This window comes from Monopterus albus, unplaced genomic scaffold (assembly GCF_001952655.1).
Source record: "Monopterus albus unplaced genomic scaffold, M_albus_1.0 scaffold18.1, whole genome shotgun sequence".
Taxonomy (NCBI): Eukaryota; Metazoa; Chordata; class Actinopteri; order Synbranchiformes; family Synbranchidae; genus Monopterus; species Monopterus albus.
The window spans coordinates 2,702,054-2,722,213 of NW_018127898.1; the positions used below are offsets into that span (position 1 = coordinate 2,702,054).

The 20,160-nt window shown below is 40.7% G+C and overlaps 1 protein-coding gene across 1 annotated transcript in view; it reads left to right on the forward strand.

Annotated features, from left to right (window-relative positions):
• Window positions 1–1,315: 1,315 nt before the first annotated feature.
• Window positions 1,316–20,160, forward strand: part of acap3b (ArfGAP with coiled-coil, ankyrin repeat and PH domains 3b) — a 54,362-nt gene continuing 35,517 nt past the window's right edge. The window contains exon 1 of the mRNA XM_020593237.1: window positions 1,316–1,654. Within this exon, the coding sequence (XP_020448893.1) occupies window positions 1,608–1,654 (47 nt within the window). The 5' untranslated portion in view covers window positions 1,316–1,607. The remainder of the gene's footprint in view (window positions 1,655–20,160) is intronic.

Here is a 20,160-nt window from a genome sequence, read left to right on the forward strand (position 1 = left end):
CAACCCTCTCCCGATGCCTTCGTGTGTCACAGCGGCCGCAGCGTCATCACCAACAGCATTTCCCAGAAGCCTCATAGTTAGTTGTAGTCCGGAAGTATAGTGGAGTCCGCAGTAACTGGAAGCATCTCCATATGTGGATGCCAGGTTAATGTGTCACCCTAATCCATATTTCATCCATGATATGAACATGACAAACGGAACAAAATCAATGCTTTGCGTTAAATACGCACGCTATGATAATTAGCATGTCACTTAAGATGATCGACACTCGGACATCCCGCCTCCGGTGACCGGCCGTCTTTTACAGCATGCTTATTCATAGGCAGTCAGTGCAGCGTGGTTTCTGTGTTTATAGTGTGTAACACCTATGGTCGGTACAAGTACTACAAATGGTATGCAAATAAACATTAAGACATAGTTTTAGGCGCGATACCTTATACTTTCAAGGCTAAACTTCGCTGTCCCCTTTTGATTACGACATAAACCGGGCGGGCTGATATCGGAGTGGGCTAAAGACAGTCAACAGTAGCAACACAGCAGTTCGAGATCACCGGATTAGATTATGAAAAAGACAAGAGAAAGAAAACCAGACACCTAACACTGATGTATGAATAATCGCAGCCTGATAGTCTATTAACACTGAAATGCTTTTTTGTTTCACTTCATTAATGCACAATGGGAAGATAGGTCAACATTCTGTGATTAAAGTCTCCATTCAACTAAACAAAAGAAAGAAAAGAAAGGATATAACCTGTTTGAACTCAGTTGGCACTGCCAAATGATTTAGACATCTGGGTTATTATTTATATTGTTATGTTATTATGTAGCCAACATTATTATGAAAGTTGCCCACCTGGAGTTGATATGTTATGCAGCCTACTGAGCATCCTCTGTGGCAGAACACTTGGGTTAAATAGTAGCCAAATAATCCTTTGTCTTTTTCTTATGCTGTTATGCTGATGGAGGCTATATTTGTTTCATTTGTGCTTTTGTGGGGGCCTTTAGCCTTTGTCCTATATATTATTGTGTTATGTTTTATGTATTTTAATTTGTTAAAGACCGTGTTCTGCCGGCTTCAAGACAAATTCCCCCCTGGGGGCAATAAGTTAAAGTTGAAGTTAATTATCACGGTAATATATTTAGGCTATAGGAAGGTTACGGGTTGAATCTATTGTAAACTATGAAAGCAGGCCACTTTATTAACGATTATTATTTTAAGAGTTTGTATTATTGCGTCCAGATGTGTTTTTCCTGTTATATTAGTCTACATTTGTAATATAAACCTTTTCGAGATAAAGCTACATCACTATAGACGTTCCTCCTCCTCTTGTTACGGCAGCTTGTAACTAGTCGGCGCTCTTCCCTCTTTATTTGGTCTCCATGGTGCAGCTACGCCTCTACAGTCTCGGCACTGTCGGCAGCAGTGTAGTAGTAAGCTGCCTGCCGCGCACTGAGCTCGCATCTTGTGTCACAGTGTCACCGGGAGAGGGGCGACAGACTGCTGCGCGTCAAAGCATAACAGCTACCATCCGCACCGTTCAAGCGACATCCTGCCGCGGGCAATGACACTGGCAGACTGAAGTGGGAATACACGAGAAATCACAAAAATGACGGTGGACTTTGAAGAATGTATAAAAGACTCGCCCCGATTCAGGTAAGACTGCTGCTCAGGCACATCACGGCGGTGCGAAATATGGCACACCTTGTTTTACGCATCTGTTTTTTGACGGGGACTGGTCGCTTCCACTCATACAGAATGTGTGGTGGCATCAACAGGGTAATAGATGGAAAATTGTATGTTTAGTGTCTGAATTCGTCAATCAATTCAACAGCAGGATAGTGTTTCTAGGTCGGGTTTTTTTTGCCCAAATCTTTAACCATATTGCTTCGAATTTCTAAATGTCATCATTTTTCGGTTGTGTATTTGCAGTGTGACACATTTATTGGGAGACATGCCCTGTCAGTGGTTCCTGTGGGGTTGTCTGATTTTTTTTTAAACGTGGGCTATAACAGTAGCTCAGTGCATATGAGAGGAGGGGACACTCATTGCCACGCTGAGCAAGGATCCATTTTGCTTGAGTGTAAAAATTAATAAATGGTTTTTAGTCCTGATATCATGTTTGAAATGAACCCACCAATAAGGGGCACTCTGTTATTTTGGTCATATACTGTATATCACAAGTGACAGTGTGTAAGGGAATCCTCTAGTGTGTGTGAGTGAGTGTTGCAGAATGGCATATGTGCTGGTTGCAGTCTTTTTGTATGCTCATAGAGGAGGCCCTGCAGTCACCCAGTGTGTCTCTGTGGTAGCAAACTAGATGGGTAGCAGCAGTAGCAATGGCCTGGCTGGCAAAGAGGCAACAGGGAGCGGAGTGCACTGTCTCTCTGCAGGGCTGGAGCTTGTATCCTGGGCACAGATCCAGTTGTTTGGCCCCTTGCCTGCACGCTAGAAGGTTGTAGCCACACTCAGACCACGTGCCAGTCTGGCTGCACTCCTGTACGGGCTGATGGAAGACTAACAGAGGATATTGTAACAGCATCTAGGCCTGGGATCCCCTGTTAATTTTGTCAGATGTGCTTCAGTTATCTGGTAGTGACATTTATTCAGTGTTTTACTTAAACAGAACAATGTTAGCGTATTATGTTTGTAGACAAAGAAATTGACTGCATTTGCCAGTTAGATTCTCTCGTTTCTCCACGTCAGCATCTGTTGCCTGTTTGCTTCGGGGTTTTCTGTTTGTCATTGTGCTGTTTCTCTCTCTCTCTGTCGCTCTCACAGCATATCCTGCTTGTTGTACATGTCCACAGACTACCAGATATGTGGTGATTTGTGGCAAACAAGAAAAAGGGTGAGATGTACATTCAGCTTGTCCCTGCTCTAGTGATGATGGATGGCTGAGTCGAACGGTCACAGGACGAGGCAGAGAAGCGACACTTTCCTTCCTCTGCCCGGGTCACTTTCCCACTGTCTTCTGAACATTATTATTTGGAAAATTCCTGCACTGACAAAAGAAGCTGATGTTTCCTTGGAAAAGGTTTACAAGCAAAAGGGAAAATGCAAGGCTGTATAATACTGTGATCATTATGATCTTGGTGAAACATTATATATATAATCATGGTCAGGCTGTCCTTTACATATGTAAATATGCTTATAATTTGTAAAACGGTCCTTAAAAAAATCAGAATTTATCCTCTGTTGAGTACATTTACATGTACACTATTTTTTCATCTACTTATTTTGCTGTTTGCTGTTTTAGAATTTCATCCAAGATTAGCCACTTAGTCCACAACCTCATTTCAAAGAACCACCTTAACGTGATGAACATGATTGTTTGAGCCTGAATTAACAAGAGGAGCAGGGCCCAGGAAACAAATGTGTTTGTTCCTACAGACGTGACAGTAATAGTAATAACCAGAGCACAGTTTTATCTCAACATACAACAATGCCACATACCTACCTACCTAAAGAGCTAATGAAAATGAACATGGCCTTGTACAAAAGGCAAGTGCATGTGAAAACACTGACGGTGATGGACATGAAGACAGAAACAATCATCTCAAAGACTCTGAGGAAAATGAAGGACAACTTGATTGTTAGAAGTCTTGAACCAAGGTAATGTGGTGTGTCCTAGAGAGGCGAGCTTCAAGATTTAATATCTCCACAATCTGCACAAATCTTAAAGATTGGTGTGTTTTAACATGAGAATTTATTTTAAAAATGGCAAGGAGTCTGTTTTCAGTCTGGCCTGACTTACCCAGGCAGTTAAAGACAGTCATGGCAGAATTATTTTATTATATTGAAGTGACTAGCTTTCCAGTTTATTCCCCTCCATATTTTGTCATTCTGGTGAAACTAGAGAAGGAAGAGCACAGAGCTTGTCCTGCCTGTCTTCCTACACATGGTACTAAAACAGTTCACACACACCTCCTCACTGCAGGTCCTAACTTGTGCCAGTCCTGTATGTGTGTATACGTGACTGGCTGAGCATGAAATAATATCTAAGGTATGCTTGAGTATGATTAAGAAATGTCTGTACCTCACTGTTTTTGTGAGGCACAGACATTTTAATAAGCTGCTTTGTTTTTGTGCCCCACCTTCTATTCAGCAGCCACCTGCTGCTCTCACTCATTTTATAACAAAACCTGTGCACCTGCATCTAGTGGCTGGTACTAAATGTCTGTAATCTGATTCCCTAGAGGCACTTTGCATTGAGATGCGTGCCGGGTCACTTTTCTTTTTATTGCATCATTATTTAATTTTTTTAAATTGCCTTAATCACTGCTGACATAGTGGTCCTAAAGAGGAGTATTACATTATCCTTATATTTAGTGCTTTTATTGACTACTACTGTTATGATGCAAATGCTAATATCCATATGTGGGTGTGAGCTGTTGCCTAGCAACAACTGCTATAAGAGCTGGGAGAAAACAGGACCAAAAATTTAAGAATGGAGGGGGAGGTGGATGCTTTAAGAAGGCATTGTCATTATTAGGAATTTTCTATAAAGGGAATATTTTTTCACATAACAAATAATCTGGGGAGGTTATTTTGTGTCTGTCCGTGCACTTTAGCATTAATGAGCTGCAAGTTGTGTGTCTTCACTTACTGATAATATTAAGCTTAGTAGATGTAGCTGTGTCTCCAGTGCATTGTTGCATCTGTGTTGTATGTTAATTGATAACAAAGTGAAAATCTTTGATAGGGAATAGTAGCTGTGGCCTCCAGCAATGGGCATCTCAAGCCATATACCAGGGAGGTGCCTGGCCCTTCTTCTGTCCCACCCACACACAGCATCAGTCTGTCCACACAGGTTAGCGTAAGTGAGTCAACATATTTGAGAAAGTGAAAGGACCACGGTTGACACTAGAATGGATCCAAAGGATAGAGTTGTGACTGTGCAAATACAGGTATATAAACTCTATATGAGATGGTGTTAAACTTATTACCTCCATATGTGTACTTGAAAGTTATCAAACCTTAATGCTAGTCTACCTCGAATTCAAATGATCTCTTCGGACTTACAGTCGCTATATTTTCCATATTAATTTATCATAAATATGCAGCTTCGAAGAGGTGGAGTCTTCTTATTGTGAAATAAATTTCACTGAAAATCCAGAGAGAAGCTGTCTATACAAGTACACCTGTGTTTCAAGTTTATATATAGTAACTTATGAGTAAATTGGATTTGGTAAAAGATTTGAAAGCATTGTTTTAAAAGGAGCTTTGAACCCTTTTATTTATGGTTTACTACATTATTTTAAAAGCATGTTTCATTTACTGCCAGATTAAAGTGCTTTTTTGATGCTCCAGATATCTGTCTGGTGCCCTGGTTTCTCTTAACTGTCTGGATTTAAGCCCTACCTGTCTGCCTGCCCTTCCCCTACCTGGATTCATGCCCTATCTATAACCCCCCCTTTCACACACATCATCCCATTGCTTGTCCATGATAATGAATTCATATTGGTCAGTCGCCTGTGAAATATGTAAATATCCACCCTGCTGCTTTTTTTGAGTTGGAGGAGGGAGAGTAGCACTTCTGTTGCCAAGGGTGATGAGTGGCTTTGTCGAGCATGGCAACTATCTATCCTCCTGTCTTACTCAAGGACAGGATGCACTGATATTCACAGATGTATACCAGCAGAGAGAGCACCACAGTTATATAAGAGTAAATAGAGCCGATGGTGTTCTTGAAAAAGTGCAGATGGTTTTACAGTAGAAAATAAAATGTATAAAAGTGCTGAATCAGATTACCATTGACTGAAGTAGGCTGACATTGATGTACTGCGTGTTTGCTAATGTGATGATGCCTGGAAAGTGTCCCAGGCTGAAGCCATGGAAGTATGAAGTCCCGGCTTCCAGTGTTCTGTAACTTATTTTGGAGAGATCCTCTTACAGAGCCACCGTGACTAAACTTCATCAGAAATAGATCTCCACTAAAACATCAAGTCCTTCACAAAACATTTAGAAAGACTCCAGACCACTCAGATTAAGCTGCTAATGTGAAGACACTCTACACAGAAGATGTGCTCTGACAGAAAGAAAACAACACTGCTGGCCTGCAATCCTTCTCGTGTGGAGGTTCTCCATCCATTTTAAAGCTATTATCAGCCCTGTTTTTTGTTCTGATAAAAACCACTTTAACAAAATTGCTCTTCTCGAGGATTCTGCACACTAAATGCATATATGAAAAGCTCTGAAAGGTTGGACTGCAGCAGATCATGGATCAGGGAGATGGCGGGTCAGTGGCTTTTTTTTTGTTTGTTTGTTTGTTACTTCAGAAGTATCTCCTTTAGTTTCTCCTGCCAAAGAAACCATTTAGCCATAAACTGACTTCAAACTCTTGTAAATTGCAAGTGTCACAATAAGACAATACAGCGCGTCTGGACTTGTAAAATTATCTGACGTCCCCATCAGTTCACATAAATGTTTCAGTTCCCACTGTGTGTGTAAAGGTGGGAGCCCTGGTGGAGCGCTCCAACTGTGAACTGCAGGAAACACTTCTTTCATGTCAGAAGCATAAAGAATTGTGGTTACTTCAAAGGAGATGTGGCAGTGGAGGTGTGGTGTTACTGGGCAGGGGGATGGGGATTATAGAGTTGTCCTTTTGGCAACCAATGTGTTGTCTGTCCTCCTAATATACAGATTTTGTATGCTTTTTGTCCTCAACAACACCAAAAATGAACCTTTGAGCAACGAGGGTAGCCCTGCCCTGGTTGTTTTTCCTATATGGGTGCATTGATCTGATACCCATAGATGACTAAACCATGTCTGAGTAAATGAGCACTCTGCTTCAGTAAATCAGTGTCATGTGTTATCAGATCTGACTTCCTGAAGAGGTACATTAAAAGGACAAACACACACACACACACACAGACAGTAACTGTATGAAGATGGTAATTGGATCTAAATATCTTCAGGCCATTATCATTTTTCAGGAATTAATTGAGTTTTTTTCAGAGTTTGCAAGCAGCCGTCTTGCATGTTGTGTGGCTAGTGAACTGTTTGCTTGGAAACATGGTGTGCATAGATCACAGTTACCGCCGTGCTCCCAAATATGTCACTCCTGCATGCCTCTCACGTAATATTGGGTATAATAAGGATCCGATGGCTTAATCCAGGGTGATCATTCAGCAAAGCCCAATTCAGATGTCAGAAGAATTACAATAACCCACATGAAGACTTAAGAGGAAATCCTCAAGCTCTGCTTGAATCCGAAGCATCATATAAGAGCAGGTGTGCCGCTGTGGTCCTCCTGTCACTGAAGATTGATTGAATTAGGCCTAAAACATCAAGAAGGCTTAAGAGGGATTTCTGCCCTGTCAGAATCCCTTTTGTGCACTGCCAGTTTTATTTGCTTTTAATAATTCAGGGCTAGTGCTGGAATTGTTTTATGACTTTTGAAGACCTTAAGCAAATGATTGAACTGAGCTACAATAACTACACTGTCGCAATCAGAGGTTACTATATATACCATTTCTAATTATAATAATTACACTATTATTGTTTTTATGTGTGCCATATCAACATGATAAGAGACACTTCACTCTCTGTTAACATTGATGCTTCCCATGATTTTTAATGGGACTGTCTACATACTTGGAACACACCCCTTTAGGAAGGGGTGATGGTCATGTGTACAGTAGTGAAACCTATGTTTTGTTTTTACTTGGATTCACTGTTTTTTTTTGTGGTTTACATCTGTGTTTCATGTGCGTGCACATGTACAGTGTGTGTGCCTGCTGGATAGCATGTAGGCTAATTACATTTTCATATTCCTGTCTTTTTGGGTTTGACGTGCTCACGAGAGAGGGTCAGTGCAGCAGGTGGACACTAGCACTGAATCCAAAGTCCAGCAGGTTTTCTGCTGCTCTGCTGCATGTGTTGCTGGGGAAGTTAGTGTGGGATCTATTTATGAAATGGGATTATCAGTATCCACACTGTCTGATTAAGTCAATTGGTTAAGCCTACACACCCTTTCAAAGAAACCAATTGTTAGGTATTTTTAGTCAGATAGATATTGGATAGATACTTTATGTATTAGAAATGTTTAGTGGAGATAGGATGTCTAGTTAGATTGTTAAATGCTTAGGCCTGCTTATGAGTTTCTACAGGGTACATCTGGTCAAGGATAACTAGAGAGAAAAGTTGATGACTGTCAGCAGACAGGATGTTTAATATTATTATTGTGACGTGTATAACTGTAGCCTTAGCCATAATATGTTCTTATGTTTAATATCACGACATGTTACTAGAGGTCGTGTGAGAATGTTTTTAACTACACACCACATTTTGTGAGAGATGACAGATGTCTTATTTGTCACAAAAGAGGACACTAGGCACGTAACTGCCCAGTGCCTTATCAGCAGGCACAAGGACTAGCCCAACCGCGGGGATATAATGTATAGGCCTGGTGGGTTCAGGGTCTTTCATCTTACATCTGCCTGCGAGCAGTTTGGAGGTGCAAGATACCTGAGCGTGTAATGTTAATTTTACCTGTGATCCTTTGAATAAATCAGCACTGTTTTGAAGTTACTTGGACTGCCTCGTCTCTCAGAGTTAGCAATGGTAAGAAGAACCAAAGACCAACACTATCTAGATGTAGAAGCAGTAAGCCATCCTGCCCTTCATGACGTCCAGAAATATGGCAGAAGGCATTCTGCCCAGCAACAAGATGCCAAGCAACAGAAGCTCTTTACAAAAAACAAAATATTCACATGGAGTATTTTTGTAATCACCAACATTGGGATTAGTAACTTTAATTTAATTATATATTTTATCTCCATAACTGTAGCTGATTACAATTACATTTATTTTGTAATTTAACTACCTGTAACTAGTTACTCCCCAACACTGATTGTGAATAACCTCTCACTGCAATCATCCATCTCCGCTCACATCATGGGGAGGTTGTTAAAATCCTGCCAAGGCCTGTTGAAACTTGAATCAAAACTATTAAGTAAATGGCCTGCATCTTGTTCCTGGACTTGTTTCCTCATCTTGGCACAACGCTGTATTTTCTCAGTGAGAAACATTTGATAATCCTTGGCTGCCCTGCTCAGTTTAACCACTTCTTTTGTCTTTACTAAGCAGTGGATTTTGAGGTTTTTCTGGTTTCAGAACCCCTTTTTGCTTGTTCGTCAAGTTGTTTCAGTTGTTTCTTTTGTCATAACCACTGACAGACAAATATGCAGACTAGTGTTTAAGTGTACAAAGGTCACTCAAAATGGAAGCCATGTCTGAACTGCGAACCCCAAAATGTTCTAGGGGGTTCCCTCCCTAGAAAGCAGTTAAATCACACAGGGGGGAAAGGAGCAGAGCCAGCCAGCGTGCAATACGCGGAACGTTTCCAGGGTGTGCTGACTTCAGTGCAGACTTCCACATATTTAGGCAGGCACTGATAAACCCTTTCAAGACATCAGTACATACATGCACACATGAAAAAAAGCTGTTAAAACAGCATGCATGTTTGCACACACAGAACATACCAGAAAGTCTGCTGGCATGTGGTGCTGTAGTGTGACATAGACGTTTTTATGGTTGTATTCTGCAGGGTGAGTGGGTCAGACAGCCGATAGTTTCCCACACTGCAAAACCGAAGGTCCTGGAGGAGAACATGATGACTCCAAACAGTTTGATGCCAAAAACCCAAACTCAAAACATACTTCTGTCAGAAGAAAAAGAACTTTCAACTTCATGGTGGCTTTTTGTTTGTTTTGGATTTTTCATACACAATTTTGAAATTCTTTCTTAAAATAGACTTGAAAGATTCATAAATCATTTCTCATTCTAAAGCATTTTTTGATCATTTAAAAACTAAGCTGTTCCACAAAATATCAACTGCAGTCTTCACTGTTTACACCCAGTTGAAATAACTTGTGGCAAAACCAGGAAATGAACTGGGACAAGCTTGTTCCACAAGACTCTGTCGCTCAAACACACACACGTTCTTTTGTTGTTTATCTGTATATCATTCAAGGTTATAGATGGTCAAAGAAGTCCCTGCCTCTGACAGTGGTATCACTAACAGTTGTGTTCCTGTAAGAGACATTTAATCCGCTTGTGTATATTTGACATGTGCACACAATGTGTGAATTATGTGGTGTCACTGAGCCCTCCCCGCCTTCAAAAATGACTCAACTGGTTTAACCAACTGGCAGAGAGCAGACAGAAAGAGTGAGGTCTTTTGTTGTCCTTCCTCTTACTTTCAGTGATGTCTTTCTTTTTTCTTTTGACATATATTCTGCTCTGTTCTGCCTTTTTTTGTCATTAATGCAGATGTGGGACAGATGTGATTTAATGTCAAGTCAGAAGCAGCAAGGTAGTTTAATGTTTCAGTAGATTACCTGGGTCTGTGTGTCTGTTTTCACACTGGATGTGATCAGAAGGATCCAGGAGAAGACAGAGTGGCTGGAGGGATGATATGTGACTGACATAATAGGGGAAATGATTAATGAACTTGTGTTTGTGGGAGAGAAGGAGCATACAAGCAAATGGGTGGGTTGATTGGATGGATGAATGGACTCAGAGGACTAAACAAAAGAGAAAGACAGACAAAGTGGAGCAAGATTAAAGGTTTCAGGCGTGCAACATTGCAAACTGTACAAATTACCACAAAAAGAAGTGAGAGGACAGTGTTGGAGTCCAACGCAGGAAGTGAATGTCTTGTTAAATGGCGGGTTCTGCTTGGACACAGCTTCCCTGAGGTGACACATGAAATAATCATGAGGTTCATTCTGGCTCACAGCTGTCTCATGCACACCAAGAGGACTCTCTCTCACATCTGGGATCCAGTTGAACAGCTGGTTCAGATTTGACACAACTTTCTCAGCCCTTGTTTTAGTTTTGTTTCCTTAGTTTTGTGTACTGTAGTTTACTTTAGATCCTATTATCATTATAGTTATTGTTATTATTTTTTTAGCTTTATGTGTCATTTTTTTCCTGTTTCCCTTGTGGCTCTTTCAAATGTTCATGTTTTTCTCTTCCTCCATCCATCTCGACCTGGGCAGTATGTTACAATTTTGGACCACTGACTTAAACTTCTGGTTTATTTAGTAAACATCACTGTTCACCCACTTGTTTAAGCTTTTTGATTTGTTTAATCTTCTCGGTTGCTTCCGTGTACTCTCAACTACAGTGAGTTGAGAGATTTGTTGCTGACTATTCCCTGGCAGGTTGCTGTTTGGCAGCATGATCCTCACTGAATCCCTGCTGTGCTGAAACCTGAAGAATGATCGATCAATCTTCTATAGAGAGATAAGGAGAGATGGGAACACTGCTCTCAAAGAAACTGATGGATTCCCTTCTCACATTCCCCCTCTTTGCATTGTTCAGTCTGCATCTCAGCCTCAGATCTCTGTGGAATTTCTTGTAACCAAATGAAAACATTCCCATCTGCTGTGTCAGCAGTCCCACACTCTCTTGGCTCTATCATTCTTACCCCCACAAAGTCACACGGGGAGCACTTCCTTCCATTTGTCCGATGGATTGCCAATCGTGCACAAGTGGAAAAGTCAGAACAGCTGAAGCACAGTTTTCAGGTCGATAATGGGCAATATGTCCTGGAGCAGGAAGGAAGGATGGCCATGCTCAGTATACCATTCCTTTGGTATGTGGGTGTACAAATATGGTGTGGAAATTATAGTGTGTGTGTGTGTGTGTGTGTGTGTGTGTGCGTGTGCATATGTCACTGTGGACGAGACAGATGTAGTTAACTGAACATGGAGGTTCTGATATTGTCCCGAGAGAAGGGACATTAAGGCTCAACAGTATATGAAACTAGCCTAAATTTCATGGTGACTGCAACTTGCAGCTAGAGAGCAATAAACCAGACCAGCGCGTGGGCAGTCAACACTCCATTTTCACTGCAGCCATGCATTTTTTTTTTTTACACAATTGTGAAATTATTTGCATCACACAGTAAAAGCAGAATAATCCATTTAAACACTTTAACTCCACAAAAATGGTACAAGACTGTGATACTTGTTTACTTCCAAGATATTTATTATACAGTGGTGTGAAAAAGTATTTGCCCCCTTACTGATTTCTTATCTTTTTGCATGTTTGTCACACTGTAATGTTTCAGATCATCAAACAAAATAAATTACTATAAAATCTGTTTGTTTTTAGTCATTAAGCAATTAACTAAGTAAACTCAACTCAACTGTTTCAGAAAGAATCTCTATTTACCTGTCATTAGAACCATAAACAGAATCTGCACCCGCAGGACTCCGAAGACACCTGTGTGGATTTTCTGCAGATTTTGAAAGTAGACACTCAGAATGTAAGCATACAGTATGTTTGCCCCGTCTGCATGTGCACAGCAGTGAATGTTGTTGTTTTTTTTTGGCATTTTCTAAGCCAAGTATCCAACATTCACATCTACTTCACACCTTCATTAGCTAGTTGCACATCTGTCTAGTGCTTCTTTTTCATTCCTTACACAACAATCTGTGACACTTCTCATATCAACCTTCTTGAGCTGTTCCCCTCAGTAGCCCAATTCTCACATTTAAATGTTCATATCAAATGATTTCTTTCACTCTTCTTAACGTTATTTTAGGTTGTTTTAATGCATTTTTGTGCTTTTGCTCAAAAACTAATTGTTGTTAGCTAAATATTTTTTTACAGTGTAAGCAAACAAACATCACTCCGCAGTACTCCACAGATTTGCATTTAGAATAATTTCAGAAATCTGCAGATTCGGTTTGGGCCTGCATATTACATAATTGTTTTCAGAAGGATTTCTAGTTAATTGTTGGGAAATTATGGGATCAATAAAGTGTTACCTAATGGTACTTTTACCTCATGTCCATGACAACAGTCACAGTAGATCCACTATTTTGAAACACTGATTTGGTTCCGTAACATATTTGTATCTTGTGCAGAATCAGCCCTGTTTTTTTACAAGCCAAAACATGACACACTGTACAGTGTGTATATATGCACACACACACTTGTAACTTCATACCTGTTTCAGAGCCTGGATCTTTGTCCTGCATGCTTTGTTTTTCTAGCTGTCTCTGTGTGCAGGGGTCTTGTGTAAGACCACCTCTTGTGTTAATATAGGCCTGTCTCTTCATTCTTTCTCAGCCCCTGAACCTTCCCTCCAGTCTCTCTTTTCTCCCACCACACCAGCACTGCACATCAGTGCAGTCAATAGTTCAGCAGAAATTTAAATCTGGCCATTGTCCTGTAAAATAATGCCTGGGGCTGACTGTTATCCTACATTCAGTGATAGTTTGGAGTGAATGACTCACCAGATAGGTCCAACAGAAACAGGGTATTCAAAGCTCTCAGAGGTCACAGAAATCACCATGGTGTTCACTAGATATAAAAATACTTATCCCAAACTACGTGTTTTGGGTGTGAGTTGTGTGTCCTGAGACTCCAGACTGTCCACGTGGCCTCTTCAGCAGATAACACAGAGAGATATGGGATTGTTTGTGTGTGAGTGATTTATTGAACAGACATTCGGTAACAACATTCATTTCTCTGTGAGTGTGCTGATGGGGCATTTAGGATTTTGAGATTACAGTCAATGTCTATTTTGCTGACAAAATCAGTGGATCACTTTGTGTGTGCGTGCATTGCTGTGTTTTCCCTTACAAAATACCCAAACCAGGCCTTTTGTGGCCAAGATTTCATAAAATTGCTTAGGTGTGATATATGCGATCAGTTGGTTTCTTGATGCCAGACAGACAGCTTAATAGACACCGTGACTCCTAGTGTACGGCAAAGCCGAAGGAATGTAGGATTAGCTTACCTGTAAACCTGTCCCTATCATTCAGATAATATCTGCATTGTATTCTGTTTAGTCAAAATTAAATGGACATTTTACAGACCAGTCAGGAACAAGTGGCAATAACTGATTCTATTTTGACACAGAAACAGATCAGGTGCTACATGCTGCCATCTTAGTGTATGTATGCCCTAAAAAGCCTGTTTTGACTGAAGTAAAGGGCTGAAATACAGTATCTTAAAGGTACTACATGGAGTATCAATATGATTTTAGTTTCTCTTTCTGGCTTTTTGGCTCCAAGCGCGTGGGGGTTGTGACGCATAGCCGAGTTAGTCACTGGCATCACAGCATCCTGTTATCTGTGGAGTTGTTGCAATTTAGAGACATTGCTGAATGGTGAGAATGTTTCACAATATCAAACTAACTGTAGAAAATGTTATTGCACTTCAGTGACCGAAAGCCAGTATTGAAGATCTTCCTCTATGCATGTATAAATGGAGTATTGATTCCCTTTGTTGAGACTGATGTCAGTGTCAAGATGCAATTCAGAAGACACAGCAACATCAGTTCAGGGCTCAACAACAATCTTTTACTTGAACTAAAGCCACATGCACTGCATACTGATACAGATCCTTTATAGGCTACCAGATGAACTGAGCTGTATGTCCTGTTTCTGAGAGTACAATAGCCAGTTGGGTCATAACTGTATCTGTGTCTGTTGGAAAAAAGAAAGACATGCATTTGTTGCCATCACAGATGGTGATGGCAACAGTTACCTGTGGCCATAACACAAGACCCGCAGTATTATACTGTACAAGTCGTTACTGTGTGTTCAGTCTTCTGGACTGTAGAAAGGATAATGGGTTGTTTTCTTTCACTCTTCTGCAGCTGATGTTTGGAAATCTGCCTCTACTGTGTGACACCATCTCTACACATCCCTTAGTATCAGTTTGCTGTGGGTGGGATGGATGTAAGGAGGACAGAAGCAAAATAGTCTTGGGAACAAAGTGCTTATACACCACAGGTGGTGTTCTTCTTCCTCTGCCTTTCTCATACAGCTTTTGTGCGGCTGCTGTTTACAGTATGCTCCACTGGGAGGTCAGTGAGGGTTAAAGAGGTTGGAGTTTAGCATGAGCATGGACTTCTACTTTTTTCCTGTCCTTTGAGCTTCCTGCTGCTTTCAGTTTGTGGAGGAAACTCTGCTGTCTTTTTATGTTTTGCTGAGTTTTGCTATTACAGTTTCTCAACCTCAATCATCAACTTTATAGGTTGTGTCATAGCTTACATGCTCATTGTTGCGCAAGGGGTGCTGCTGTCATGTTAAGTGATCTTGACATTCCTGTGGTTGATCTGAGTCATAGATGTGCTGTCTTGTCTACTTCTCTCTTCCAGCTATCTCTTTAACCCCCTAATTAGAAAATATGAGGCCCATTATTTACAGTATTTGGGGATGGAGACTGTGAGTGCACATTCCTCTGAGTGTGAGTGGAGCATGATCAAACATGCCTAAATGGTTCAATGCCAGAGCTACCAACTCTATTCCCTAGGACTGAAGGCTTGGATGGATTACTGACCAGGCAGTAATCCATCCAAGAGTCAGGAGGTTCCTACACCAGAGAACCATGAAGGGACTGTTTAACTTTCTGTTGGAAAGCAAATGACAACTACAATAAACCACATACACACACACAATAGGAAGCAAAACAACTACAAAGAGACTAAATGGATTAAAAGAAAGAGGAAAGACCCAGCAGAGAGCAAAATGAATACAAAAATATGTCAAACTACAAAAAGAGATGCACAACAATTCAAATGTAGACACAAAACAAGTAAAAAGTAAAAATAAATAACAAATAAGGTAAAAAAAAAAAAAAGTTATTGCAAAATGATTACAAAGCTATTCCAAATGAGTAGAAATTGACAAAACAGATGTAAAACAACCACAAGAAGACACAAATCCTGTGGTTGCTCAATCTGTAAGTCTTGCTCCTAGAAGCATATTAGTGGCAGGGGCCTTTTACATGTCTCTACCCAGGGACCCACTGTCTCACGATCCATTCACGGTAGGTTGTGTAGGAAATCGTTTGTCAAAACTAAAACTTTTTGTGTGCTGTTCAAAAGTGTGTGTCCAGAAATGATCTGCCAACATTATAGCACTAAATAGGGGCTGCTTCTGGGCCACTTTTACTGAACAAGGAGCTGGCCATACCACTGTGAGCAGTGTAAGCAGGGCCTTAATGTTGCACATCAGTGCTGGGGCCTCCTGCTCTGAGGAAGCAGTGGAAATAGAAATTAGTCCAATACCATGAAAAACTTTAAGAAGGTATCAGAAGTGTTAAATTGGATGAAGAAAACTGGCATCACTTTAATGCACAGTAGGAATAAACATTAAGATCAGCAGGAGACAGGGAGACAGCTGTATGAGTTTGTGTGTCTACAGTATGTGTGTGCACACACATAGACACGTATGCATCCTCGCACACAGGTATAAGACTTTCTGGTAACCAAACAGTTTGTGTCATGTAACTCATGTTGCATTTCTCAGTCAGCAGTGGGGCCTCCTGTGGAAAACCATCACTGGGTTTTCCCTGTTTCACTCTCTACACTCCTGTTTAGGCAAGAGAAAGTCAATTTGTCAAGAAAAAGCTATTCCACCTGGCTTGACCTGCAGTTACAATCCATTTGAGAAAAATTATTTCTGTCTGCTTCGCACCCAGAAGCTTCCAGCACACTTCCTGTTGGCCTGTTGCTGGAATGTATTCTGGCATGATATAGTGATGTTTCCACATCCTCAACGAGTCTAGCAGAAATATTTAGAAATGCATTGTGTTTATGGAGAGTAGTGTACAAAATGTCTGCCTGAGAGTGATGATAACAAAGACACATTATATTTGGGTGAATGTTAGCGAGGCCAGCAGGCAGGTGGTCTGACAGCTGCTCGGAAGCAGAGAAACTGTATCTTCTGTCTATAGTGAGTTACTGTTAATGCATGGTTGAGTTACATAGCTACCGCACAGACAAATGTGCAGCCAGAACATGCAGTAAGACACTGGTAGCTGTAATCTTGGTACTGCTGTTGTCTATTATCTTCTGCTTATCTTAAAATCCTGCATAAGTTTGCAACTCCATCAACTATCTCTATCCACCAGTGTGATCTGAGTTGTGTCTTGTTCAAAAGTCAAAATGTTGCTTGTTGCATCAACTCACATTTGTACTGTAGTTCACTATTTGCACCTAAAGGGTATCTTAGGGGAGTGCAATACTGAAAAGAAATGATATGTCATTATTTTCTGGGATTTTGTCAATATTGATAAGCAGATGATATTTTGTATTCTTCAAAACTGTGTTTGAAAAAGTCTTGTACTAGCTTGCTCTTGTTATAAGCATATTAATTGTTTCTTACTAATGATATTAATGGAAACAACATATTTAAGGACAGCATGCCTTATTTATTTACTTAAAGCTGAAGAATTCAGGTAAACCAGTACAAAAACACTAAAATCACTTTGGCAGAATGAATGCGTTAAAGTTTGCTATGTGTGTTTTTGTGCCGGTACCTTGCATTTTTGTGCATTACAGAAGCACCACACCAGCACCACATATTTACAACATGGGGTGCTGTGACCATCTACGCACTGCATGCACTGTCAGTGCACATGCGCAGTAGTCTATCCTAGGCTGAATGAGTCATTGAATGTGTGAGCGCTCGAAGCATATTTTTGATTAGTTTTTGTATAGTGAGTGACATACTTATGGAAATAAATCCATTCCAAAGTATTAGAGGGTGCACAAACCACATTTTGATTACAGAATCAGATCTGAGTAGTCCTGGTTCATTTCTAAGTTAGCATTCTCAGATTTTTCCACTGGGGTTTGTGTGAAAGTCTGTTGTCACCAAAGTTTTGAACGTGCACAAAACAAGTTGCGAGTGCTTTTCACTTTGCAAATCAGAATGTGAGAGTGTGCAGGCATGAGTCGCATGTGCGGGGAGGATACCTGCTATTCGCTCATATCAATTGTTATGCTCACAGTTCTGTCCTCTCTTGCTCTCAGATCTGTTTCTGTTCTTAAAAATCTATGCGTGTGCACTCTCAGATTCTGACTTGCAAACTGTATACCACTTGAAATTTGTTTTGTGTGCTTTCAAAACGTTTGGCACCAATAGACTTTCACACAAAATCCATTGGAGAAATCTGAGATCGCAGACTGAGAAACAAATGCATGCATAGCAGGGATTATGATCTTAAATCTGATTCTGTGCTTACGGGTTTGCATCAACGATGAGTTGCAAACTGAGTAGTGCTCCAAATGTGGTTTGTGAGCCCTTGGATGTTTTGGCAAGGATTTACTTCCATACATACTCAACAATGTCAGGTTGAACATTATTAAAACAATAGTTAAGGTATTATCTGAGATGATAAATATCACATTCTCCTATCTCAATCTCATACACCTTTATCTCTTGGAAATTGGGATGACCATTTTGAAATGGTTTTTTACATTTTAAATACTATAAATAAATTGCATTTGACTAACAAGCACAGGATCATGATTGCTTTGTTTCAGTCAGTTCATTTGTGCATATTACCCTTAAACTGAGGCTTGAGGACACAAATAAGAGATGTCCTTTTTACCAGCATCATGTTTGGACTCTTTGTGTTATCAGCCATCTGCGCAGTTGATGTTTTTTCAGGGAATGAGTGTGATGTTTGTTGTAAATGGTAAATGGTCTTATACTTGTATAGCGCCTTTCTATGCTTTTACAGCACACTCAAAGCGCTTTCACATTATTCGGCCATTCACCCATTCACACACCGGTGACATCACCGGGAGCAACTGGGGGTTCAGTGTCTTGCTCAAGGACACCTCGACATGTTGACTGGACAAGCCGGGAATCAAACCGCTAATCCTCCGGTTAGGAAACGACCCGCTCTACCTCCTGAGCCACAGCGTGTGTTGGGAGCGTTCACAGGAAGCAGTGAAAGCATCTTTGTTAGTCACAAATAAGATACTGGTGTTTGGCTTAGCTTGCTACTGGTATGAAAAGGCCGTCTGTTCAGGCAAGTGTGTGTTTTTTTTGTGTGATGATAATTTACTGGAAGATCTTTTAATTGAGTCTGAGCACGTGTGTGTATATAGTGGTTTGGAGCTAGTGTGGAACTTAAAGCAGCATTTTGGTTAATGTGTGACTTTCTGTCATGAAAACGGAGACTTTTGAGATTATTCAGAATGACTGAGTCTTGGATGGAGAATCAAATATACTGTATGTGTAACAGTGTGTTTCTAGTTCTCTTTCTGTCTGTTGTTTTGTAACTGTGTTGGTATCTATACTCACACACGCATGCACACGGTGGTCAGCCAGCAGCTGAAGGAGAGTCACAGACAGACTGTCAGATGGACAGAAAGAGGTGTGCACAAAGCAAACAAAGGGGCGATTTCTGATTTCAGGACAGAGATGGATGTCATGGGTAAAAATAAAAGCAAAGCATTGAGACTCTGTGAGAATATGATCACAGAGAATCTTATGCTGTTATAGAGGAATCTTTGATGAAGCAGAAGACAGAATGTAGAATCAGTAAATATTTGAAAAATTGGCTTTAGTATAGGGACTGCTTGAATGTGGATTTGGATGGAAGAACAAAGAAATGAGGGCTGGGCTGCAGTTACAGTCCCCACCCCAAACCCACCTGCATCTGCTCACTGGCAGACAAAGCAACAATTTCAGTTAACAAACACAATGCGATTATATGTTTTTAGCATAGCTTCAGGTTTTTGGTAAACTTACTGCAACAAGTGACAGTGTGGGGTACACACACATGGTAGAATAATGTAGATCATATTGTTCTTTTATTCAAGACACATCTTTAAACCAGTTTTATTTAAAAGAAGTAAAATAATCTACACTGACAGATGCTATGATGATCAGTTTTCCAGAGAGCAGGACTGACCACAGAGCCTTGAGTATGTAGCATATTTAGTGGATATCAAGAACAGATCAGTACATCAAGGGCACTTTGCCTGTGGCAGCGGACACTGCAGATGCACTGACACCGCTGCAACACACTGCCGGCATGTCTGTGACAAATATTGTATCAGCAGGCTGCTGTGTTGTGGTTTTCTCTCAGAAACGCTGTAAGAACTAGCCAGTGGGGAGAACAGGCATTTCAAAAAAGGGAGGAGACTGAAAGGGAGATGTACAGGTAGAGACACATCAGATAAAGAGGAAATTGGTCAGTAAAAAAGCGTGAGTAATTCTGATGCCTGTTGCCATGGTGATTGGGGTCAATGAATGGTTGCCATGGAGCTTGCTGCTTGGAAGTCTGGGAGGGGGATATTTAGGTGTGTCTGTGTGTGTGTGTGTGTGTGTGTGTGTGTGTGTGTGTGTGTGGAGTCTGGACTTGGGGGTGAAGGGTGACGATAG